Here is a 27,149-nt window from a genome sequence, read left to right as displayed (position 1 = left end):
ATTTCATGCAAATCCATATTTGGTTTTATTAGTTAAAAGCTTGCATTCAAAACCAAATCAAATTTTTACTGAATTTAGTTTTATTAAAATGGTATGGTATTGTCCTCATTAGAGGACACCAAGCATGAAGAGGTTAATGCTCTGCCTTTTTTTTTTTTTTTTTTTTATCTCTTGGGCTTAGCAGTTCATTTTTGCTCTCTGTAGAGGACATTTGTATTTTATAAATTTCTCTGAGATCACACATGTTACTGTTTTAAGTAGTGTGTCTTAAAGAGGGCATCCTGGGCTTTCAGAGATAGGCTACTAAATTCAGCCATTTGTCCTTGACAACGTCCTTTCCTGGGTTTGACAATATCAGACATATCACCTATTTACATTTTATCGAAAGAGGGACAGGATCTTGCTGATTAATTTTCAAATAAACTGGAAAACTTTTAGTCAGGGCATTACAAAAATACGCAGAAGTGTGCATACAAAATAAATATCTCTATAGACATCTTTGTCAAGAAATACAGAAATGCTATAGGCTAGAAGAAAAAGTAAAGATTATTTATTAGACATTCTTGCCTGTATTTATTGTGCCTTAATGCTGTCTTAATTCTTAATAAAATCTTAATAAAAAGAGAATTGATGTTTCTTATGTAATGCTAAAAGATGCTTGATGGGTTGGCCTATCCATCTGTCCCATGCATCTCTGCAAACGAGATGTAACCACGCGGCAACTACTAAAGCCAATAGTGGGGAAGCGAATCGGTTCTTCTGAATGGCTATTTTCAATGAACCAGTGAAAGCATTCACCGATTTATTCGTGTTCCTAAAAGTTAATTTGACTTAAGAATGATTCATGAATTGTTTCGAATGAATCGTTGAAAAGAATCCTGAATCGAATAACATTACTGAATCAGTATTTGTTCAGTTGAATCAGTTCAGTCTACGTTACCTGGCTGCTGAAGAGAACAGTGGTTTCATTGTCTCAAAATAAAAGGTACAATTACACTCATTTTACGATTTTTATGCCCGCGTCAACCATTTGTTTGTGAAAATCATCGAATATAACTGCCTTTTGCTATTATGTTCGTCATTCTGTCGAAAAATCAGCTCAATTTGATTTCGCGCGCTGTCTAACCTGTACAGTCGACAGGCAAATATCAGTTGTTTTATAACAATATTCACATTGGTAGTGTTAACTTGCTCTAAAATCTAAAATGTAATTTACTTGAATTTGCAAACCAAATATTGTAAGTGAAATAATCTCAGCTATTGTTTTAGATTCTGTCAGGCAGGCACGGCACGTGCTCATGTCGACTGTGGCGACGAACTTTCATTCATTATTTGCAAAAAAGACATTAGCCTCGATTACAATCAGTTAACTTTTATATTTGGTGTATTAAAGCATGTTTCACGTTTCTCTTGTGCCGAAATTTTGTACAGTGACTCAGACTTGTTTAGATTAACTCATCCAAATGTGTTAAGAAATGCGTATTGACATTTACTAATGCCTTAGAGGTCTGCAGTGCTTTGACAATGTTTTAGATAAGACATGTCAAGAAACCTTCATTAATTTCTGTGCATTGTTTTTGCCAGTTGCTTTGAAGTGCATCAGAGGAAGAAATGGATCCAAAACGACCACCCTTTCCTGGTCCCCCAGGGGTCACCCGCATACCATGGCTGCAGCAGGCAGAAGATCAGGGTCAACTGCCAGACCAGCCCCCATTGGGGCGAGCCAGAGGTCTTGTCTTGTCTAAAGACGAACTTCTCTCTGGACGAGGTAGAGCCCTAGGTGTACCTGGAGAAATGCCTGTGCGATTTGGCAGAGGAGTAACTCAGTCTTTAAGTGAGCCTCTTGTGGGCATGGCTAGAGGAGTGCGATTACCGATGGACGAGGGGGGTTTTGGGCGAGGTCGAGGTTTTTTGCTGCCCACTCCTGAGCCCACTCCTGGGATAGGTAGAGGGGCTACTGTGGCACCAATGCCTACCCTGGACATTGAAAGATCAGGTGTGCAGGAAAAGACGCCTGAGCTGAAAGCAGAGGAGGCTCCAATGATTACCAAGGTGAGTGGTGCTACTGCAGAACACAAGATCCAGGGGGTGGGGTTGGATCTAGTTCCCAAATCTAGATCCAACTCCTCCCACTTTACATATAACCTACCTGTCTCCACCCCCTGGATCTAAACCTATGAATCTCCACCCCCTGGATCTGAATCCAACCCCTCCCACTTTACGTATTCCTTAACCTACCCGACTCCGCCCCCTGGATCTCAAGTGTTCTGCAGTGAGGGGCTACTGCAGTTTGGGGGAAAAATTAATTTGAATTAATTTAAAATAATTGTTTTTTTTCTCTGATTAAAATTTGCTGTTCTTGTTAAGTTTGTAGGGTTGTATCACTGTTAAAAATGTATATTAAATACAAATACAAATACATTGAATATTGCTTGTTTGTAGGGCTGCACAATTTGGCCAACATTTTGTGATTATATATCAATATGGCTATTATTATTACTACTACTAAATAAAAATATAAAAATTACCAAATAAAAGCAAAATATTATTGTAATATTTCACTTTATTGAAGAAAAATAATATAATATTAACACTTTACTGTATTTATGGCTGTCTTAATTTCTTCATTATCAAACTTTTATGTCGACAGAAAACTGCAGGGAGCCCTTAAAGTTTTCTTTAGTTTATAAGTGCTTCTCATTACAATTTCATTACCAAATCCCATATTTTTAAATCGCACTGAGCCATATCGCGATTGTGATTTTGTTTTCATTAATGGTTATTTCAAAAATGGTTTAGAATTAATATTTGTTTCACCAAAGTACAGGAATTAAGTGGATATTGTAATGCACCTTCCAGATAAACACATTTGATTTGGTAATAGATTTATGCTTAAAGTCTCAGGCTTGACTTTCTTTTAGGTTGATGCTCCTGGGACAGGTTCATCGCTGGTTTCCATGTTCAGGGGCCTGGGCATTGAGCCAGGAAAGACATGGGGCAGAGGAGCAGCACCTATTGGTATGTGAGAGAACAGAGAGAAGATATTTTATTTTTGTTTCTTTGTTTGTCTTAATGCAATACCTCTGAATCAACCCTGCTGTAAACTATATTTAATCAAACCAGTACCTGATTCATTATTCATGTCAGTGCTAGGTTGATTGGAGTGGGCATTAAATTGTGCACCATCATTCTTGTATCCTTGGCAACACCAACAATGTTGAATAGTCACCACTTAGACTTGTAATTTACTGCTCAAGACAGCAGGAAGGTCAAGTAGATAATAATGAAAACAAACTTAATCTGCAATGTAAATACAAATGATGAAAGTAAGCCCATTAATCTTATATTTAAGAGCTTTTTTCTTTCTAAGGACTTAAATAGTGCTTGAAATAGTCCTTGGCTTCTGAGTCAGTGACCTTTCTACGTTTTTGCCTTGCGTACGACTCTTGGGGAGCCTCTGCTTTTTTTGGGCCGTGCTTCATAGCAGACTGACTGGCTTAAATAATTTTTTCAATGCAAACATGACATTTTAAGATAGGACTTCCAACCTTTTCGAGCACTATAATAACCTGTGGCTCATACACACAGTGTTTCTTGTTCATAATGCAACAGGTCTGGAATGAAACAAGCTGTCTGTACCAACATCTGCCAATCAGCAGCTGTTCCCACTTGATTTGTCTGACAGTACCAAAAAAAGACTTAAACAATTCTGAACCTAATTAAACTTGGGTTCAGTTACTCCAGTTCATGTGGAGTGTCCTCATAGTGAAACAGCAGGTGCTGAAAACACTACAAGCGTTGCACGTGCTTGAGTATGTGAAGTATCTGAAACTGCACCATTCACACAGACTCGCAAAACATGCAAACTTCACATTTCAGTAGCAGTCTTTACCTAAATTTGATTTATCCAAATTTTTCCAAATTCATTGACATTCTGCGCTACACAGTAAATTCCGTTTTTATGTTCTGTTCATATCTTCTACAGTTTAATTAATAAAGAAGCAGGTTGTCTAAGTGTTCATCTGCGAATATGATTCTGTTATTTCTGTCTATTGAATATTGTTTTTTCTGTCCTTAATAAGGTAGGGGGGCAGCAGGTGATTTGGGGGCAGATGTCCAGCCTAAGCCGAGCATCATTGGGGCAGCTGCTCTGACTCCAGAAAGAGAAGAAGCTCGCTTCGAAGAATCCATCAGGTAATGTTCTCCAGCACCACGCAGGATTGTTGTTTCTTGCTTGTTTTCCTTGTACAGTTTCTTTCTCACTAATTCTCTGTATTTTTTATTTGCACATGGATAACATTAACACTCTGAGGTCTAAAAACGCGCCGGCGCGTTTTGCAGGTTTTTTTTCACATTGCAGCAAAACAGACTTAAAATACTCTGTCATTTGTTGTCATAGAGACATAAGTAATACATCAATTGAAACTATAGAATATCTCCTTTTATTTGTATACACTCAGAGTAAAAACAAAATGTTGTGCTTTTTGTAAAATAAAGAAAACTAACATGATGCGTGATCTCTCATCTCCCTCTGAACGAAGTCCAATCTGATAGTTCTCAGAAAATGAAGTGTAACTTAGTGAATACTAATCACAAAAAATTCATACTTATTTCTAACAAAACGTTGAAATGTCAGGTTTTAAATCGTGCAAGTAAAATCGAAAACAAACATTCTGTGTTTATGTAATCTGTATGAAAAGAGAGCCATGTCAGAAGTCCGTGATTCAGCTCATTACCCACTAATGCGGCCACGCCCACGGAGCCAGCGCTATTCAGACGCAAATTCAGAGACAACACATGCATTCATCATCTCAATCGTGTATTTATTGCCTTGAAAATTGTTTATCTGGATGAAAAAGCCATGGTTAGCGATCTCTGGAAGACATGCAGTAAATTCCTGTTTGTTTTCTTCTATTGATAAGTTTTAAGTGAGTTTTTGTTTCTTTAGCGCCCTCCGGCTGTAGTATGAATTGGTAAACACCATTCATGGAATATCGTCTTCTTCTTAGGTGAATTTGTGGACTAAAATGCACAGAGCGCCCTCCGGCTGCAGTATGAATTGCAAACACCAGCGCTCATAGAGATAACAATGAATATTAAATAAAAAATAACTCCTCTGTATAGAAAATTGACATAAACATATGAGAATCCTATATTTCTCCAAATGTGCATGCTTTTAAACTAAAAGCCTATATTCAGACTCTTTGCATCACAGAAATACATTATATTTTAAAGTATAATATAAAACCATTATTTTATATTGTAATAACATTTTTCTGTATGTTTCATATACCATGATGGGCTTGAGACATCACAGAAGTTTTTTTTCACAGCCTACCTGACTGAAATGCCTCATTAATATGCAAGTCTTTTCAGGTCATTACTATTCAATTCTTTTGTCTTCACAGGTGAGAATGAGCCATTATTCATGGAGATTCACGCCTCCTCGCATACCGTGTTTCTTGGCAAAAAGTGTCTTACAAAAACTAAATCAGTATATTGTTATAAATGAAAGAGTAGTCAGCATAATTTTTACATAATTTTGAAGCAAAAACTCTAGTCTACAACCTTCAATACCCAAAAGTCTTGTGAACACAGATTTAATATACTTTTATTGGCCTTATATCAGTGACTTAAGTTTTTTGTTTTTTCAGTAACCACGCATAAACGTTATTCCTTCAAAAACACAAACATGTACATACATGTTCCTCACATATTATGGTAGCCTAGTTTGTGCTGAATACAGTGTAATGACACTTGTGTCATTAATATGTTTATGAACAACTGAAAAAAGCACAAATGTCAGGGCATGTCAAAACTTCTCCAGGCCCCAAATCAGCCTCAGACTCCAGAGGGTTAACCCTCAGGGGTCTGAGGATTTTTGGGACCCTGGAGAAGTTTTGACATGCCCTGACATTTGTGCTTTTTTCAGTTGTTCATAAACATATTCATGGAAAAAGTATCATTACACTGTATTCAGCACAAACTAGGCTACAATAATATGTGAGGAACATGTATGTACATGTTTGTGTTTTTGAATGAATAACGTTTATGCGTGATTATTGAAAAAACAAAAAACTTAAGTCACTGAAATAGGGCCAAAAAAAGTATATTAAATCTGTGTTCACAAGACTTCTGGGTATTTGAGGTTGTAGACTAGAGTTTTTGCTTCAGAATGAGGTAAAAATTATGCTGCCTGCTTGTTCATATAAAACAATAGAGAGATTTAAATTTTCTAAAACATCTTTGGTCAAGAAACACAGTGTGCGTGGAGGCGTGAATCATCATGAATAAAGGGTGATTCTCACCTGAGAAGACTAAAGAATCACATAAAGAGCTCTAATGACTTCCATATTAATGAGGCCTTTCAGTCAGGTAGGCTGTGAAAAAACCCTCTGTTGATCATGTCTCAAATCTCATCATGGTGTACATCAAAAGTGCAGAAAAAACTATCAGATTGGAGTTCGTTCAGAGGGAGAGAAAAATTAAAATTCTGTCATTAATTACTCACCCTCATGTTGTTCTACACCTGTACGACCTTCGTTCATTTTCAGAATGCAAATTAAGATATTTTTGTTGAAATCCAAATGAAAAAGGTATATGACTCGTCCATAGACAGCAATTTAACCACCACTTTCAAGGTCCAGAAAGGTACTAAAGACATCATTAAAATAGAATGTGAATGTGTCTGTGAAGTTGCAGCTCAAAATACCCCATAGATGTTTTTTTTAATTAATTTTTTTAACTGCCTATTTTGAGGCATAATTAGAAATACGCCGATTCAGGGCTGCTGCCCCTTTAATTGCTCGCGCTCTCCGCCCCCTCCCAAGCTCTCGACTCTATCATTGCATAAACAAAGTTCACACAGCTAATATAACCCTCAAAATGGATCTTTACAAAGTGTTCGTCATGCAGCATGTCTAATTGCATAAGTATGGTATTTATTTGGATGTTTACCTTTGATTCTGAAGGAGTTTGATAGTGCTCTGTGGCTAAAGCTAATATTACACACTGTTGGAGAGATTTATAAAGAATGAAGCTGTGTTTATGCATTATACAGACTGCAGGTGTTTAAAAATGAAAATAGCGACGGCTCTTGTCTCCGTGAATACAGTAAGAAACGATGGTACCTTTAACCACATTTAACAGTACATTAGCAACATGCTAACGAAACATTTAGAAAGACAGTTTACAAATATCACTAAAAATATCATGTAATCAAGGATCATGTCAGTTATTATCGCTCCATCTTCCATTTTTCGCTGTTGTCCTTGCTTGCTTACCTAGTCTGATGATTCAGCTGTGCACAGATCCAGACGTTAATACTGGCTGCCCTTGTAATGCCTACTGGTAATGCCTCGATAATGGGCTGGCATATGCAAATATTGGGGGCGTACACCCCGACTGTTACGTAACAGTCGGTGTTATGTTGCGATTCGCCTGTTCTTCGGAGGTCTTTTAAACAAATGAGATTTATATAAGAAGGAGGAAACAATGGAGTTTGAGACTCACTTTATATCATATCCATGTACTGAACTCTTGTTATTCAACTAAATTTTAAATTTTATGGCACCTTTAACAATTTCTTTTCTGTCATTTTCCTACGCTGTTTACATTCAGGTTCTACGTCAGAACGGCAACTCATTATTGGCCGGCTCCTACATCAGCATCACACACAAGCGGTGTGCTGCTCACGTGAATGGTGTCGACCAATACTGAGTCGGCGTTCGGGCATAAACAGAAATGCTGCACTGCTTCAACTGCATAGGAGACTGACAGGGTAGAGAGGAAATTGTTGAATAAAGTCATTTTTGTTTTGTTTTTGTGCACAAAAAGTATTCTCGTCACTTCATAAAATTAAGGTTGTACCACTGTAGTCATGTGGACTATTTTAATGATGTCTTTAGTACCTTTCTGGACCTTGAAAGTGGTGGTTGAATTGCTGTCTGTGGATGAGTCATATACCTCTCAAATTTCATCAAAAATATCTTAATTTGTGTTACAAATATAAAAGAAGGTCTTGCAGGTGTGGAACGACATGAGGGTGAGTAATTAATGATTAATGATGATTAATGATTAATTTTTGGCTGAACTAACTAACTAACCCTTTGAGTAATAGTTCACGTGAAAATAATGTTCTCTTTTATGTCATTTCAAATCTGCATGACTTAATATTTTTCTGCAAGATTGGGGAATATTATAAGTGAATAACAACTTAAATTTGGGTCTGTTTGCCTCAGAAAAGTTAAGTTACCTGTATGATCATTTTATGGGACTTTTGTTGTCTTTTTGCTTCATTGAGGAAAGAAAGTCATATGGTTTGGAACGACATGAGGATGAATAAATGATTTCAGAATTTTCCTTTTTGGTTGAATTATCTCTTTAAAATATGATTACTGAAATGCATCAAAATTCTGGTCATTTGAGTTTTGCTCTGTGTGGTTACAGTTTCCTGGGCAGAGGATTTGTTGGTGTTGGCAGAGCAGCATTGCCTCATATGGCTGTAGGTCGTGGACCGATTGGCCCATCAGGCCTTATGTCTCCCATTGCTGCCCCTCTCTCTTTGCCATCTGCTCCCTCTGTCTCTGAAGAAGCTCTGGTTCCTCCAGGAACACCCCCTAAAGTTGAAGTGAAAATTGAGACAGTGAAGTATGAATTTTCTTTCAGTCACCTCTTGTCCTGTTTGTATCTTTTTGGATATTTTCAAACAAGTTGTAAACACATCATGATATGTAATTTGCAATATATACAACATTCAAAGGTTGGGGTCAGTAAGATGTGTGTGTATATGTGTATATATATATATATATTATATTATTCAGCAAGGATGCATTACATTAATCAAAATGTTTCAAAATATTTCTATTTAAAATAAATGGCTCATTTGTTCTTTCTATTCATTAAACAATCAAAAATATTAAGCAACAACTGTTTTTAACACTATAATAAATAGAGTATGTTAGTGTAGGCTATATATGTTCTAGCTGAGTTGTGACCCAATTTGCAAATAAAATGCTTGATTGGTGAATTCTTTACAGTAAATCAATCCAACCGGTTGGTACAAGCTTTTATCTCTTCTACAATGTGTTCTTACAGGGAGCCTCTGCAGAAAACAGGAACCAAAGGCAGTCCCGTGTCCATCGGATCAAACTACATCCCCATCTGCTGCAAAAACGAAGCTGTGTTTCAGTACCATGTTACTTTTACGTGAGTCTTAAAGACTCCCTGTGGTGATAATCAAGCTTTTGATGATGTTTATATCAGACCTGCCAACATGTACACATTTTGCGTAGCGGGTACGCATTTTGACCTCAATGCACGCTGGTACTATTTGTCACTCTAAACTATGCAAAAACCCAGCTCGGTGCACACCACATGTAGTACTCAAATCAGGCTAAAGAAAAAAGGTTGGTATTTTGCGTATATGGCCTATCATTAAAAAGAGACTGCAGATCGACAGCAACACAAAATCCCGCTCAGTCCCTCCTTCCATTCCCACCGTCTCAGTGACTGAAATCTCAAGCGAGGACAGTACAGCAGTCACGGTACTTCTAACTCCTTGAGGTAAACGGGTATAAAATGATCAAGTAAGGTTGAACAACAAATCGAAATAAAATTGAAATCGCTATATGGCTAAAGTACTAAATTAAACTAAAGTACCTAATTATGTTACATAGCCTACTCATTTTGTATGAAAACTAGCACATTCACTTGTGGTTGTCAGTTTGTATAAGCACACATTATGCAATGCTATATTAATCATGAACTTAAAAAATGCTTTTGAGCAGGTGTGACATTTTTGAATTGGTTCAAATTAAATGCGAGTGTGTTTTGTGTATTACATTCTCAAAAATGTGAAAAAAAATATGCTTTGTCAAGCCATGTGCAAAATTCATCAGTCAACACCATTGCTTAGTATTTTCTCATTAAAACTGCAGTGTACCAAAGATGCAAAGAATGCACATTTTTAGCTGCTGTCTGACTCTGAGATGGCAAATGGGAACATGGTTTGTGTAACATTAGCAATGCATTATTAGCTGTTTGAGAATGTAGTCAACCAATACCGTTATATGTCCAATTTTATTGAAAGCGATACATAAAATTTTTTGTCATTCTGATACATTGACTTGTAGACAAATTCACTGTTCCTCTCTTCTGAATGTTTCTGATTCAAACATATATGGCCGATTAAACCAGTATTTCCACTTGCCATTGTGAAGCATTTACTCCAGATGACCAAGTGGATCATTATTTAAATGAAACAACATGTTGTTTACCCCTGCCTGTCAGAATAAAGTAGACATTTAGTTCATGGCCTATATTGTGACTAGTATTGATTGAATAATTATGATTAGCAGCATTTTTTAATGAAGTGAATGATTGGCTATTGTATTTCAGCCCGAATGTTGAGTCTATCAGTATGCGCTTCGGTATGATGAAGGAACATCGTCCTACTACGGGAGAGGTGGTGGCTTTTGACGGATCTATCCTCTACCTGCCAAAACGTCTTGATGAGGTTTGTATGCATGTTAGATGTTGTTGTTTTTCATGTTTAAACATGCCTCATTTCCCAAGTTTACTTTGGCTTTGCGGTGTGACAGGTCGTTCATCTTAAAGCTGAGAGAAAAACTGACAATCAGGAGATCGACATCAAGATCCAGTTGACAAAGATTCTGCCGCCCAGCTCTGACCTGTGTATCCCATTCTACAATGTGGTTCTAAGGAGGTGTGTATTCCTCATGTATAGTATCAGGATTCTCAAGACACCACAGTGGTTAAATGTGTTTTTAATTTGTTCTCCCTGTTTTACTCTTTCATGGTTTGAAATGTCCTCCTCTGGGAGAAAACAAATGTGCTTTCTTTTATTAATGCATGACCTCACTAATGGTTTGAAATAAGAGTGATATTTTATATAGACATAATGTAATGTTCACAATGCAGAGTTCTTTCCCTGATCCATTTATGCAGACTAAGCTACAAAAACAGGTGAGGTTGTGACATCAGAAGCATGAGAAAAATAATTTGCATCAAATTAAATTGTATATTGATACATCAAAGTTAGCCACTTATAACAGAGGTCACTTACAATACCATTCGAAAGTTTGGGGCTGGCAATATTTTTGAGATGTGTTTGAAAGAAGGAGGAGGAGGAGGGAGGGTCTAGCTAGCCTCTGTTTTGTTTGACAACACTTCGAACGTCAACAGGAAGTTACTCCACCTGCATGTTGATCCAGAGTTTGCATCATCTGAAGTCCTTGCAGGGGTTGGGGGTCATCACTTAACAGATGTTGAGGCATCTGAAGTCTTCATAAGAGACTGGCTCCAAACTGGAGCTGATGTACTCTCTAGTCACCACGTGAAAGGGATCCTGAGATAAAGCAGAAAATCAAATGGAAAATAATTAGCATAGCTGCTGTTCATAACATTAACCAAACATAATCATGTGCATTTGATATGATATAACTGACCGCTCTCCCTCCTTTAGTAGACTTAGATATCCTAGGTATGGCCAGAAGCCCAGAATTTTGTGATCCGTAGCAATACTTTATCAATCTTGAAAACAGTTCAAAAATTGTTAAATGGCATTAAAAAAAGCAAATCTTGAATAGCCCGGCCTCTTGAGAGAACGTAACATCTCTCCCTGTGTTTTCAGTGGGCATAATTCTGCCCTCTCAGTTACAGATAGAACTCTTCTCTTGTAAGACAAAACCCTTAGCAGTCATATCACTCAGCAGATTCCCTCATGTGGTGTCCTGAAGTTTCAACACTGGGCCTGTCTGAAGTCAACCATGTTTGAAATCTACAATTAGCTGCGGTCTCTGTGGGGACTAAACACCCTGTTTGCTCTTGATAGCCAGGAGTGAAAACATGCTCCTGAGAGACCGCTCAGCTGCGCCTGCCTCACTCCATTTCCCTCCACAGCATCTTTTGAAGATCAGAGATGGGGTCATCAAGCAATTTTGGAAAATTAAATAAGTGTAATCGCATTACTGGCCACGTGACGTAGCAGCCCGAAGAGGAATGAAGACTATGGGTTCCGTTTTGTGTTAAAGCAATATTCTGGGTTCAGTACAAGTTAAACTCATTCGACAGTATTTGTGGCATTATGCTGATTACCACCAAAATTAATTTTGACTTCAAAAGACCAAAATCAAAGTTACAGTGAGGTATTATTTCTTCTCCTTGGTATAGTGATAATCTGCGTGCAATGAAGGTATCATTTCGTACAGTGGAGGCGTAGGTGGCATATGTCTGGCTTGACTGTCCTTCACCAGGCCTGTCATTTGTTTCTATTAACAAATTACTCAAATGCAACAGTTTTTCAAATATTCCTTCTTCAACTCACCTCTGTAATAAGTTTCTCGATTTCTTCAGCTCCAAGATTGATTACATTTGTAAATGTATTATCTCTACTCTTCTTTAACAATTTTTAAAATTTTCCAGTACCCCTCACTTAAACTTTTCCACACTAGACTTTCATCCCTTTGCAATGTGTTTTCAAAAATGAAAGCTGCCACTTCTATAGTTGATCCTGTACCAAACGGTCTGTTTCACTCATGCTCTGCTACCCTATGTCCTGCTCTATTGAGTATTATACATGATTCTCTGTGTACTGGCCGCTTTTGACAATGCTGATCACTCAGTTTTACTTCCTCATTTAGAATCTGTCTTTGGTGTTTCTGGTACTACACTGAGCTGGTTTAAGTCCTATTTATCAGATCGAAAACAGTTTGTTGCTATGGGTGGTTGCAGGTCTAAAATTGGTGTGGTGCAATCTGGTGTTCCTCAAAGATCAGTTTTGGGCTCTTTACTTTTCAGCATCTACATTTATCCTCTTGGTCAACTTTTAAGATCACTTGGTTTCAACTTTCACTTTAATGCAGATGACACCCAGGTTTATATACATTCAAAACCTGATGTTAATGTGGCTGTGTCCTTTCTTTCTCTATGTATTTCTGAGATTAAAAAATGGATGTCTAGAAATTTTCTTTATCTAAACCAGGGGTGTCCAAACTCAGTCCTGGAGGGCCATTGTCCTGCAGTGTTTAACTCCCACTTGCCTCAACAATCCTGTCTGGAAGTTTCTAGTATGGCTGAATCCCAAATCGCACACTTCTATGCACTTTCTGTCTTGTGGACTTAAGACCCCGGTATACTTCAAACGAAATCGAAGAATGAACTGATGTGACGTCATTTTGAACAAAATCAGGCCAAAACAAAATTCGTTTTGTGTTCTTTTTGGAAGTTCGAAACGGTTTGCCAAAGCGAACTTTCAGGAAAACAATGGCTGCCACGTGCACATGTCCGTTAAGGCCACGAGAGGTGTACCATTCATCATTTTAGGTTTCAGAAGGGTGTTCACGAGCACCCCCTTTGCAGCCACTATACGCCCTCGATGCCCACAGTCAAGCCCGCGAGTCTGCGAGCTACTTTACTGGGCAGTCAAAGCGGCATTACATCACGAAAGTGTGGACTCAGAGGAAGACCTTGAGAGTTTAGAGTGCCATTTGGGACTGGGCCTATGTCTAGTCAGACCTTGATTAGCTGGTTCAATTGTGTTTAATTTGGGTTGGAGCTAAACTCTGCAGGACATTGACAGGGTGATATTTGATGCTCATTTAACATTTGTTCCTCATGTTCAGAACACACTTAAGACATAATTTTTTCATCTTAGAAATATTGCCAGATTATCCTATGTTGTCATTCCTGGTTGCTAAAAAGTTAATTTAACATCTTTTGTTTTTTCGAATTGATTATTGCAATGCTTTGCTGGCTGGTGTTTCAAAAGCTACCCTAAATAAATTACAGTTGGTTCAAAATTCAGCCGCTCGAATCCTGTCTGGAAACATGACAAGGGATCACATCACTCCTGTCTTGGAGTCTTTACACTGACTCCCTGTCAGATTCTGTGTTGATTTTAAAATTCTCATGCTTGCTTATAAGGCTTTGCATGGATTGGCTCCTCATTATCTCTTTGAGCTTTTAACCCCCTACACACCAACACATGATCTCCGCTCCTCTGAAGCTGGCCTTTTAATGTTCCGCTTACTCGTTTAAAATCTATGGGTGATAGGGCTTTTTCTTCAATTGCTCCAAAACTGTATTTGTTTCCTTTTTATGTAAAGCACTTTGAATTACCATTGTATATGAAATGTGCTATATAAATAAAAAATTGCCTTGCCTTGCCTATCGATTGCTGTTGATTGAGATTAACATTGATCCCCCCTCTTCATGTAAATTAGTTCATCATTATCAAGTTTTATCACAAAAAAAAAACTCAAAGGCTGCCTACCAATAACCATTTGATATTTTATGGCCATTATTAAAGCAAATATTCAGTACTGTATTGGGAAGCACTGCCAGTGTGAAAACACAACTCAAGCCTGCTGTTGTAGTTAAGCTGTTCACTTACACACCACATGAGCAAGCGGTGTGAAACAGGCCGTATGTTTGAGCCCTGTGGAGTATTGCTCCACTTTTTCCTGTGCGTATCATAGCTATAATGTCTTAAAGACAGTCAGCTCTGACATCTCTCACTTTCTTTTGATTCTTTCTCTCCTGCTCCAGAGTGATGAAACTACTGGGGCTGAAGCTAGTGGGCAGAAACCATTACGACCCCAATGCTGTTGTGATTCTCGGCAAACACAGGTATTTTGCACCAACCTGATTGTTGGTGATTACATTCCAACTGAAATTGTTGTGCTCCACATTGTTTGGTTTCACACTGAATAAATCTATTCTTAAGCTTTGGTGTTTTTCCACCTGCCCTATGATTACCAGACGCATGTGAATCGCATCAGCACCACTTACAATAATGGTTTGCATATTGATTTTCTGTTCAGCATCTTGGTGATTTTCTGTACCTAACTGTTTGTGAATGTGCGTCCATCAGGCTTCAGGTGTGGCCTGGATACTCAACCAGTATCAAGCACACTGATGGTGGCCTCTACCTCATTGTGGACGTCTCACATAAGGTGCTGCGAAACGACTCTGTGCTGGATGTCATGTGAGTTTGTTCAGTGTAAAAACTCATTCAGACATGCCCACATGTGCAAAGTCATTGCCATTTTGTCAGTTTCATACTTTGTTCCACTCCAAAGCTGTTTTAAAATCTAGTGAGCTGCCCACCTATTTGGGATATAACAATAAATCAATGCATCTCGAATCGTGGATCGATTCTGAGCTTAGTTTTTAACAGCAGATGGCGCCTTAGCTAGTTTTTAACCTCACACTCAAACGCTCACGAAAAAGAGCGCTTAAGAGCACTCATGCATTTGGCTGAGTCTGAGAATGTACTTGCACCTCAGAATGCTTTTATGACGTGAGATTAATGATAACAGCCTACTGCAAACAGCCTTGTAATTCATTTCAACCTTTTCGAACTTTATGAATGATTATTTTATAGAAGGTTTGAATGGTGTGTGTATAAGGAATTGGAAGCAAGCAGAGTACAGCTGTTTCTAAAGCACACAGTGCCATCTGCTGTTAAAAAGCTCAGAATAAATTCACGAGTTCACACATCCATATGATTAAATGGAGTAAAGTTATGCATATTTGGCGTGCTGTCCGGGGAGAGGGCTCCGAGCTCGGAATTTTGGCCCGAACCCAGAGTACTCCCCCCGGTGTGGTAAAAGTAGATAGAGCTAGAAGTGAGGAGATGGGGTGGAGGAGGGATGCTGATAAACTCTCAGATGAACAGAGGTAAGTCTGCTGAATTTATACCTCTTGTCATTGGTTGAGTTGATTAATTGAATGCTCTCCACCTGTGCTAATTAGGTTATCTGAACCTGCTCCTCCCAAACTTTGTTAATAAAACAAATTAATTTTGAGAGAGAATCATCATGATGCATTTGGACAATCTCAGAATCCATCCAGAATCCTTTCTCGATTTGCGATGTATCGAAGGCAGCACACTATGTAGACAGAAATGCGGCTCACTAGGTTTTGGATCTGTATAAAATATTTCAAATGCTTGGTAAACTTTAGGCTAAAATCACTATAATCAGTTGCTTAACCTGCTGTCTCTGAATGCCTGTTTGTCTGCCATAGGAACCTGATTTACCAAGGAAGTCGCGAGAGCTTTCAGGACGAATGCACTAAGGAGTTTGTTGGTTCGATCGTCATCACTCGCTATAACAACCGCACTTACCGCATTGATGACATTGAGTGGGCAAAGTCTCCCAAAGACACTTTCACCTTGGCTGACGGATCTGTGACCACGTTTGTCGATTACTACAGGTTCATCTGTTATGTGGGGAACCCACTTCTCTGATTTAAAACCAGAATGCATGTAAAAGACACGACAGCTGGCCATTAAATTGTATAACTGGATTATATGACACAAATGACATTGTGAAAGTCCTTGCATTCATAAATTTTAGCCCATCGTGACAGATAAATGCTGGTTTAAAGCGATAAATTATGAGTTTTATTGTTTGTTTTGACAATTTTCTAATTAGATTTTTATATGCACAGAAAGAACTATGGCATTACCATAAAGGAACTGGACCAACCGCTGCTCATCCATCGTCCAAAAGAGAGGTCCAAACCAGGAGGAAAGGTGATATAATGCATATCAGGATGGTTGGACTGGAAGTAGATACTGTTTTGTTTGCTTATAATGTTTTGAGTTTTTACAATGTTTAAGAAATGACAGTGACAGCTGCATTTTAGTCAGTGGTTGTTTGAATAGCATGTTTCATGGGCCTGACTTAATTCACACTCCATGCTGTCATCTAGTGGTGGCATTGGGTGCTGTACATTAATAGTAAATTAACTGGGATGGTAACTAGTTGGCAGGGTTTGCTTTTAACTATTTACCACACTTGAAAGATGAGAATTTGAGAAAATTTACCTGTCACATAAACTACTGTTCAAAAGTTTGGGGTCCGTAAGATTTATTTTAAGATCTAAATACTTTTATTCAGCAACATTTATAATGTTACAAAAGATTTCCATTTCAAATAAATGCAATAATAAGAAATGTTTCTTGAGCAGCAAATCAGCATATTAGAGTGGTATCTGAAGGATCATGTGACACTGAAGACTGGAGTAATGATGCTGAAAATTCAGCTTGCATCAGAGGAATAAATTACATTTTAAATCATATTAACAACATAGCAAAGTTATTTTAAAATGTAATAATATATCACTATTTGTACTGTATTTTCATTGGTAAGCATAAGATACTACTTCTAAAAACATTAAAAATTCTTGTCAAAACTAAACTTCTCAATAGTAAACTAACTAACTCTCTTGGTAAAATGTCTCATCATAAAAACATTGAGGCATATTTCATTCCTTTGTTTTTTGTTTTGTTTTTTGGGTGATTGTTAGGATTGGGATCGTTTTTAACATGAATTTTATCTACTTCAAATCAGGTAATAACGGGTGAAATCCTGCTGCTGCCGGAACTCTCCTTCATGACTGGCATCCCTGAGAAAATGAGGAAAGATTTCAGAGCCATGAAGGTACGAATCCTTCACCAGTCAAACAATCTTGGCACATTAACAAGTGTCAAACTAAGTCAGTATTTAACAGTTTTTAACTTTTTAACTCTATTTTGGAAACTGTTCAGATGGGGTCATGATCTATCCCTCTTGGTCCCTGTGTTTCAGGATCTGACCATGCACATCAATGTGGGAGCCGAGCAACACACCCAGAGTCTCAAACAACTGTTGCACAACATCAACAGCAATAATGAAGCTCTCTCAGAGCTGGGCCGCTGGGGCCTCAGCATCAGCCAGGAGATTCTAGTGGTGAGAATGGAAACGCACACCTCCAACAGTGTAGTTCAGTGCACTTTTTTTTTTTTTCCACATCCACAGCTCCATCAGGTCCTCTATCAGTACCAAACTAGAAGTATGTTAATGTTCAACTCCTTTTATATCTAGATATCTCTTATAAAATTTTATTAATATATAAAGCTTCTTTTTTTTTTAAAAATGAGCATTTATTCTTCCCTTTATTTTCTGGATTTTTCTCTAAAAGTTGAAAATTTCTCTAAATGTCCTTAATTTTTAAATGAAAGAAATAGAATAATATTATAATATTGCACATGCACAGTCAGAACCTTTATGGTTCTGTGAGAATCTGTGTATCTGCATGTACTCACTTGGATTAAAAAATAAAAATAATTGGACTGAAAATTTTCTCTGAGTTTAGTGGCTTAAAATGATCTGATCGCAAACAGAGAAGCAAAATCGGGTTAGAATAGAAATTTCTGCCAACTAGATTTACAGATGCTTACGCCATTGTAGATGCTCAGTGTGATGAACTCCGACTCACCAGATCATCTAACTGTGTGACTTAAGTTAAGCTTCAGTAATTTATTTGTGTTAACTTATTTTAACACGTTAAGGATTTTAATGTTGACAGCCCTAATTGATTGGCTTACTGTATTTTTTGTTCATCATGAGCCATTGGTGTGCTTGTAGCTAAATTTAATTACTTAAAGGGTTAGTTAACTTCAGCCTAAAATAAAAAAATCATCGTGTCATTACTCACCCACATGTTCCAAACCCGTAAGACCTTTGTTCATCTTCAGAACACAAATTAAGATATTTTTGATGATATCCGAGACACCTCCATAGACACCGAGGGTGAGTAATTAATGACAGAATTTTCATTTTTGGGCGATCTAACCCTTTAAACGTTTTGCTTTTGCACAGACCCAAGGAAGAACTCTGCCTAGCGAGACTATTTGCATGCATACTGCCTCTTTCGTCACGTCTCCGTCAGTAGACTGGTCCAGAGAGGTGGTTCGAGACCCCTCCATCAGCACTGTGAGTCAGCACAATCAGAGAGTTCAGACACAGAACAGGGTGTTTGAACAAAATCACTGTGAGTCATTGGTTTGCAGGGGAAGTGCACATGTGCAGTGGGCGTATGTCAGACTGAAGGCATGAGTGAACAGCCTTGTCTGGCCTAAGTGAAAGAAATTCACACATTACTGTTGAGGCACATCACACATGACCCTTAATGTATGGGTCTTTGAAAAACACTGAATAGACTTCCTGAACAAAATTACTCTTATTAAGCAGGTTCATTTTAATGAATCAGAAACATACAGCTGAACCAGTTACTAAAACAAACCGGCTCATGAGAGTCACTTTGTTCAAAAATAAATCAAATACATACTGCTGGACGAGTGTAGTCTGACTTCTAAACAAAGTGACTCTTATAAACTGGTCTGTTTTAGTGAAATAAAACCATACAGCTGGACCAACTACTGTAAGTCTGATTTCTGAACAAAAATGAGCCAGATCATTTTAATTAATCAGAAACATAAAGATGAATCCCTGGTTTTCTGAACGAAATGATTCTTATGTGCAGATTTGTTTTAGTGACTTGAAAACATACATCTATACCAGTGTAGTCTGATTTCTGAACAAAATGACTCTTATAAAGCAGTTTATTTTAGTTCAGCAAAAACATACTGCAGGATGAGTATAGTCTGATTTCTAAACAAAGTGACTCTTATAAACGGGCTTGTTTTAGAGAAAGAAAAAAAAAAGCTGGAACAGTGTAGTCTGATTCCTGAACAAAACGACTCTTATTGAGCAGGTTTGTTTTAGTAAATCAAAAATATTCATTCTACCGTGGCCCAGCTGTTTCTTGAATGAATGACTCTTATTATCCTTTTTTTGTGAATCTACTGAATTAATCTGACTAAACTGTAAAAAAAGAAGATAATTATGCTGTAAAAATGTTTTTTGTTGTTTTGAATGTGTCAAATTTGAATTTGAAAGCCCTAATCTTTCATTCTCTCACATTGCACCAAAGTTGTAGTTAATCCTCTCTGTCTCCTGTTCCATGATTCCTCTCTGTCAGGTCCCTCTGGACTGCTGGGCTGTTTTCTTTCCTCGGCGGGCAACCGATCAGGCTGAGGAGCTGGTGACCACTTTTACAAGGGTAGCCGGACCTATGGGCATCAGAGTCGATCGGCCCATCCGTGTAGAGCTACGGGATGACCGAACTGAGACCTTCGTTAAGACCATTCACTCTCAACTCACCTGTGAGGTGAAGAAAAGTACACAGATAGACTTGAAAAACTGAAGAGCTTTAAGAAATGTACTATTCAAAGAACATGTTACTCTCCAAGGACCATGGTTCTTTTGTTTTTGTAGTATATTGAAGTATTATATAAATTAGGGCTGTCATGATTCCTTGATTAAATTTGAGTATTCTATTTTTTTTTTTTTTTATAAAAAGATATATAAAAATCCTCAATTGCAATTTACCTGTGTTGAGTAACCGGCAAAATACCGGAAGTGGCTCATTCCACAGATGGGAATCCGTGAACTGCATTATTAGACTGTTTTCTAAGTCTGCACAATGTATTACAACGATTAGATAAAAACATACTATAGCATAGTGCTATTGTGAATTCACAAAGGCTGCGCTTCAATTAAATAAATATATGCCCTGCAGGTTTAATATGTATGCATTTTAATTATTTGCATGTATATCATTACCGTTATCATTTATTTACATGCGTGGAGCGCATCTCAAACTCCATCTCTGCATGTGCTGTTGTGGGTTGCTTGTAACGTTCATCTGGGAACACAATCTCCGCCATTTCATCAGATTTGTAAGGCAAATTATTTATAAACCTATGCCAGCACAGGAGAATATATCAATATGTTTATAAATATGTGAATTGGTCATCACGATTTCAAAATAAAAGTTTAAACCCTTGCTCCGAATTTGCGTGTTTTGATGTCCACATGTTCTTGTGACAGTAGCATTTCTATTTTTATTACCACAAAAAAAAAAATCTGATTAATCATCAAAATAATCGTTCGATTACCAAAAATAATCGTTAGTGACAGCCCTAATCTAAATACCATAGTCAATGAATATAGTTCTTAATTTGGCTGAAATCAAATTAAGGCTCTCTTTTAATGGCTCTCTTTTGGTCTTCAGCCCCGTCTGCAGCTGGTCGTGTGCATCATGACCGGAAACAGAGATGACCTGTACAGCGCCATCAAAAAGCTCTGCTGCATACAGAGTCCAGTGCCGTCACAGGTTTCAGTGAATCACATTGTCTTTGCATTTTATAGTTCATTTGGTGAATTTAAACCAAACATGTACTCTATCTTCCATTTTTCCATGTTTTTGAAAGTTTCATATGCTCAGCAAGGATGCAGTTATTTGATCAAAACAGTACTGTTGTGAAATACAGTGAAATGACATTTTAAAACAACTTATATTTATTATATTTTAAAATGTAATTTATTCCTGTGATGGCAAAGCTGAATTTTTGTGCTGCTTAATATTCTTGTGGAAACCGTGATACATTTTTTCCAGGATTGTTTGATGAATAGAAAGTTCAAAAGAACAGCATTTATTTGAAATTTATTTTTTCCCCAAACCTTGTAAAGTTGTTTGTTTGATGTAATGCATCCTTGCTGAATAAAGGTACACATTTTTTCACTTACTAGGACCTTTTGAATAGTAGTGTAGATTTAACAGTAATTTAAATGTATTTGCCTGAAAGACAACACCGTTAATTTTGGAAGTGTGGTGTTCCATGTGAAGCAGAATATACAACAGGAAGTAGTTTAGGGCAGGGACATACTTCTTTCAAAAGTCGTTTCTACTGAAATAAAATTTTACATAATGTTAATTAAAAAAATTGTGTTCCTATGTTAGTGGAATTAATTAGCTATAAATAACAGCATGTATTTGTATTATTTGTATTAGACACTCCATACAAATAAGAAAATTGCTAACCACACACTGACAAAAAATGCATTATTTTATAAACTGCATTTTGCAAAAAGTGCAAGGTGCATGTGAATTAAAAGCTAAACAAGCACGAACAGATGTTTCAGCACATTGCTTTCTTCAGTGCTCCTTTTAGACATTTAGACATTGCTTTCTTCAGTGCTGTTAGACATATCATGTCTGAATCGCAGTGACTCTTATTTCATAGGCCATTAACGTACGGACCATCTCCCAGCCACAGAAACTCCGCAGCATCGCTCAAAAGATCCTTCTGCAGATTAACTGCAAACTGGGAGGAGAGCTGTGGACGGTGAATGTTCCTCTGGTAAGTGTGTGCGAATCAGACCTGTTGCCCATGGGTGGTACTGGAGTTACTGTACTGTGTGTCACTCTTGATTAAATAAAAAATGCTTAAGTAAATATTGAGTATTGGGAATGAACCTGAAAACAGTCACTGCACAGTGAGAACCGATATACGATAGCTAGGTGTGATCCATTTTCTTCTGTTTATTTTTGTTAATGCAAGTTTCATGGGTTCACATCTTGATTTTCTTCTTCAGTATAAAACTGTTCCTCCATATTTTAAGTGACATTTTTACCTCAAAACCAGCAGTCACAAATTAATTAATAGTCTCAAGTTGGCGGGAGAGCATTAAAATGGCATTAATGTTAAAATAGTAATAATATTAAATGAGCCTTTTAAAATGTTTCTTTGTAAATATCATTTTTCACTTATCTTTGTTCACAATTTTTAATAACCTATAATTGATTAAATGAGAAGTAATGCAGGATAAAAAAAGGCATGAACTTAAGAACCCTATGGCCCGGTTTTACAGGCAAGGCTTAGACTAAGCCAGAATTAGTCCTTAGTTCAATTAGGGTATTTAGCTTTTATAAACATACCCTAGAGAGGGAAAAAAAACTGGTGTGCATTTTGAGACAAAACAATGGCTCCAACATATTTTAAGATATGTCAGTGCAAGTTCCTTTCAGTTAAAACGGCTCAAACATGCATTTTAGTCTAGGACTAGTTTAAGCATTGTCTGTGAAACCGGGTTTAAGTGTCATGAGTTATTCCAATGGTATTGATGTTGGATTGTTGCAAAAATTAAATATCAGCAAATGTGATTAACCAAAGGGGAGAGCTACTAATCACCAATTTTCCTTTGAACAGAAATACCTGATGGTGATTGGAGTGGATGTTCACCATGATGCAAGCAAGAAGAGCAGATCTGTCATGGGCTTTGTGGCAAGTCTCAACAGGTAACTTGAAACCACATGAAATATAGTGCAGTTGGACTTGTTTAAAACCCAAATCACAAACGTTAAAAAGTTTGGGGTTGGTAAGATTATTTAAAAAAAAAAAAAAAAAAAAAAAAGTATCTTATGCTCAGCAAGACTGCATTTATTTGATCAAAAAATACAGCAAAAACAGTAATATTGTAAAATAGTACAATTTATAAGAATTGTCACATGATCCTTTAGATATTATTCTAATATTCCAATTTGATATTCAGGAAATATTCCTTATCAATGATGAAGACAATTGTGCTTTTTTCAGGATTCATTGAGTATATAGTTCAATAGCATATTTATAGCATTTATATATAGCATTTATTTTAAATCTTTTGTATATTATAGTCTTTACTGTCAGATTATTGATGAAGAAAAAATGTAGGACGGGTACAGTGGTGGTCAGAATTATTGGCACCCTTGGTAAATATGATCAAAAATGACTGTAAAAATAAATCTGAATTGTTTATCCTTTTGATCTTTAATTCATAAAATTAGCAAAAATCTAACCTTTCATTGAAGGAAAAGAATTGAAAGGGGGGGGGAAATCACATTATGAAATAAATGTTGTCCTCCAAAACACTTTGGCCACAATTATTGGCACCCCTAGAATATTTTATGAGTAAAATATCTCTGAAGTATATTCCCATTCATATTTAAAAAATTTTTAGCACACCAGGGTGATCATGAACATGAAAGCCGAGACTGACTGTTCCGTGGGAGTATAAACATGAGGAAACACAAAGGCCAAATTCCCTTAATCATTCATCACAATGAGTAAAACCAAACAATATAGTTCTGATGTGCAGCAAAAGATTGTTGAGCTTCACAAAATAGAAAGTGGCTGTAAAATAATAGCTAAAGCATTGAAAATCCCCATTTCCACTATCAGGGCAATAATTGAGAAGTTCCAATCAACTAAAGATGTTACAAATCTGCCTGGAAGAGGACATGTGTCTAAATCATCCTAATGTGCAGTAAGGAGCAATGTTTAAATGGCCAAAGACTCTCCAAGGATCACAGCTCGAGAATTGCAGAGATTAGTTGAGTCTTGAGTCTCAGAAAGCCTAAAAAAAATTATCAAACCGTACCAACATCCCCACAAGTTGTTCGGGAGGGTTTCAAGAAAAATCCTCTGCTCTCATCCAGAAAAACTCCAGCATATTCAGTTGTCAGACACGACTGGAACTTCAAACCAGCATCTATGCATCTATGGTCAGATGAAACTAAAAAAAAGAGCTTTTTGGCAGCAAACCCACCAGATGGGTTTGGTGCACACATGGATAAAAAGTATCCCATGCCCACAGTTAAATATACTGCTGGATCTTTAATGTTGTGGGCCTATTTTTCTGCTGGAGGTCCTGGACATCTTGTTCAGATTCATGGTATCATGGATTCTATCAAATACCAACAGATAAATCCAAACCTGACCGCTTCTGCTAGAAATCCAACAATGGGCCATGGTTGGATCTTCCATCAGGACAATGATCCAAAACAAACATCAAAACCAACACAAAAATGTGTCAATGAGCCCAAAATGAAGCTTCTGCCATGGCCATCCCAGTCACCCGACCTGAACCCTAAAGAAAATGAGTGGAGTGAACTGAAGAGAAGAAGCACTAACATGGAGCTGGGAATCTGAAGGATCTGGAGAGATTCTGCATGAAGGAATGGTCTCTGATCTCTTGTCAGGTGTTCTCCAAACTCATCAGGCATTACAGGTGAAGACTCAGAGCTGTTATCTTGGGAAAAGGAGGTTGCAAAAATTGAATAAAAGGGTGCCAATAATTGTGGCCAACGTGTTTTGTAGATAAACATTTATTTCATAATGTGACTTTCCCCCCACTTTCAATTCTTTTTCTTCAATGAAAGGTTAGACTTTTGCTAATTTTATGAATTAAAGATCAAAAGGATAAACAATGCAGATTTATTTTTACAGTCATCTTTGATCATATTTACCAAGGGTGCCAATAATTCTGACCACCACTGTATAATGCTTCGGCTGCGATTTCGATTTTGAGATGTGGGCGTTGCACTCAAAAGTGGAGGCAGATGAACATGAGTTCACAAGGGTGGGTCTAAGCAGACTAAATGATTGGAGAAGTCCTGCATACATCACCAGAGAGAAGTCTGTTGTTTTCCCCCGAATATCCAGTTATGACATTTTGATTCAATTTCATGCCAACTTTAAGATATTGCCCCCATGATACATTTAATAGAGTTAGCGTGTCTAACAGAAGTGTAGCTAACTACTTTGAGAAAACACATCTTTTCTGTAGTGTTTTTAAACTTTTGCAACTGCATTTGTGTTTTTTTTTTTGTTTTTTTATGTACAGCACTTTGTTCAACTGAGGTTGTTTTTAAATGTGCTTTATAAGTAATTGGAACTTCAAAACTGTAATTTATCAAGCTACTATTTATATAGCTTCCCCAACAAATGCGTGTGAATATGGCAACCTTTTAATAAGGGTGCAGAATTGAAAATGTGCTGCTTACATGCAGCAGATGTGAAATCTGATTTTTAAAAACAATCAGACCTAACCCTGGGTTTGTCCCGGTGTAGCATGCTGACCAAATGGTACTCCAGGGTTACCTTCCAAATGCCTCACGAGGAGATAATCAACGGCTTCAGAGTGTGTCTGCTGGCTGCCCTGCAGAAATACTATGAGGTAAAAAACTTAATCATATAAAATATAGGCTCTACAACAGCTGATAGCTGTAGCCTCTTCAAAAGGGAGTCGGTCAAAGGCAAAAATTGATCATCCTACTATTTTATAAACAGGTGAACCACGCCTTTCCCGAGAAGATTGTCATCTATCGTGATGGTGTGTCAGATGGACAGCTGAAGACCGTGGAGCTTTACGAGATCCCTCAGATCCTGAAATGCTTCGAGACCATCCCAAACTACGAACCGAAGCTGGCTTTCATCGTGGTGCAGAAAAGAATCAGCACCACCCTGTACTCCTATGGATCAGACCACTTCGGCACCCCCTCGCCAGGAACCGTGCTGGATCACACCGTCACAAACAGAGACTGGTTGGTTTATAAGAGCTGAAGCTTGTGCTCCATGTCCAGACTAGGATTTTACAAACTGCTTTAGCAGTGCTCTAGGATCCGCAGCTAGATGTGCAAAGCATTACAGAACTGAGATCTAGTCAAGAGCATTACCAGAAGGAATAACAATGTGGTATATGAATTGACGCGTTTCTCTTCTCTTCAGGGTGGACTTCTACCTAATGGCACATTCGATTCGACAGGGTTGCGGCCTGCCCACTCATTACATAGCAGTGTACAACACCGCAAACCTCACCCCTGACCACTTGCAGAGGTAAGAAATTGGTTCTGGTTTACTGGTGTTTTTTAACTGAAGCTGTTCAGATTTTTCAACTCAAACACACACACATAAAATGAAACATTTCTTTACAATTTTTTTTTTTCACAGGTTGACCTTCAAGATGTGCCACCTGTACTGGAACTGGCCCGGAACGATACGTGTTCCTGCACCTTGCAAGTACGCCCACAAACTGGCCTTCCTCTCTGGCCAGTACCTCCATTCAGAGCCTGCTATCCAGCTCTCAGAGAAACTGTTCTTTCTGTGAATGAGACCCATTAAACATCTCAGCTGGACCCCAGAGAGTGGTCCTCATCTTTGAATCTTCGAATTTTGTTCTTGGTTTTGTTTTATTAATGTTCTGTTCTAAGTACTGTTCAAAAAGTTCTTTGCGTGTAATCCATCCAAATAACATCCATCCAAGTGTTTTTTCTTTCTTTCTGTAACTCTTAGTTGTTCACTTTTGTGGAGCATTACAGAATAAAGTGCATGTCAATCTTTGTTTTTGTTCTTTGGTGTCTTTCTCATCAGTGATTGATGATACGAAATAATGCTCAGGTGTGTAGCATGGCAGAGCCAGGCTATATTCTATATTACCAGATGATTGTTTCTTGAGTAAATGGAAATAATAATTTGGTAACACTTTACAATAAGCTATTATTTGTTAGCATTAGTTCACTACATTGATTTACATGAACTAGCAATACTTCTACACGCCTTTTATTAATCTTAATATTTGTTTCAACATTTCAGAAAAATATAAATCCTGCACACTTGTTAATGCACTGTGAAC

The 27,149-nt window shown here is 37.5% G+C and overlaps 1 protein-coding gene across 2 annotated transcripts; it reads left to right on the top strand.

Moving 5' to 3' along the window:
- The first annotated feature begins 784 nt into the window (after positions 1–784).
- On the top strand, positions 785–26,857 carry piwil2 (piwi-like RNA-mediated gene silencing 2). 2 transcript variants are annotated; one of them, XM_048188957.1, is made up of 24 exons: positions 785–985; positions 1,585–2,052; positions 2,922–3,018; positions 4,083–4,194; positions 8,449–8,649; positions 9,097–9,207; positions 10,399–10,516; positions 10,602–10,726; positions 14,569–14,649; positions 14,894–15,007; positions 16,051–16,239; positions 16,477–16,561; positions 17,382–17,471; positions 17,619–17,759; positions 18,672–18,785; positions 19,834–20,022; positions 20,929–21,030; positions 21,941–22,057; positions 22,907–22,995; positions 25,589–25,694; positions 25,808–26,061; positions 26,246–26,353; positions 26,468–26,638; positions 26,669–26,857. In XM_048188957.1, exons 2-23 carry the CDS (start codon positions 1,612–1,614, stop codon positions 26,622–26,624), a joined length of 3,141 nt encoding a protein of 1,046 aa, XP_048044914.1. In that variant the 5' UTR covers positions 785–985; positions 1,585–1,611; the 3' UTR covers positions 26,625–26,638; positions 26,669–26,857. The 2 variants fall into 2 exon arrangements, with proteins under 2 accessions (XP_048044914.1, XP_048044913.1); XM_048188956.1 differs by having other exon boundaries at positions 26,468–26,857.
- Positions 26,858–27,149: the final 292 nt, after the last annotated feature.

This window comes from Megalobrama amblycephala, linkage group LG4 (assembly GCF_018812025.1).
Source record: "Megalobrama amblycephala isolate DHTTF-2021 linkage group LG4, ASM1881202v1, whole genome shotgun sequence".
Taxonomy (NCBI): Eukaryota; Metazoa; Chordata; class Actinopteri; order Cypriniformes; family Xenocyprididae; genus Megalobrama; species Megalobrama amblycephala.
Note: the sequence above shows the minus strand (reverse complement) of the source record. Positions and strands in the feature narration are given on the sequence as shown.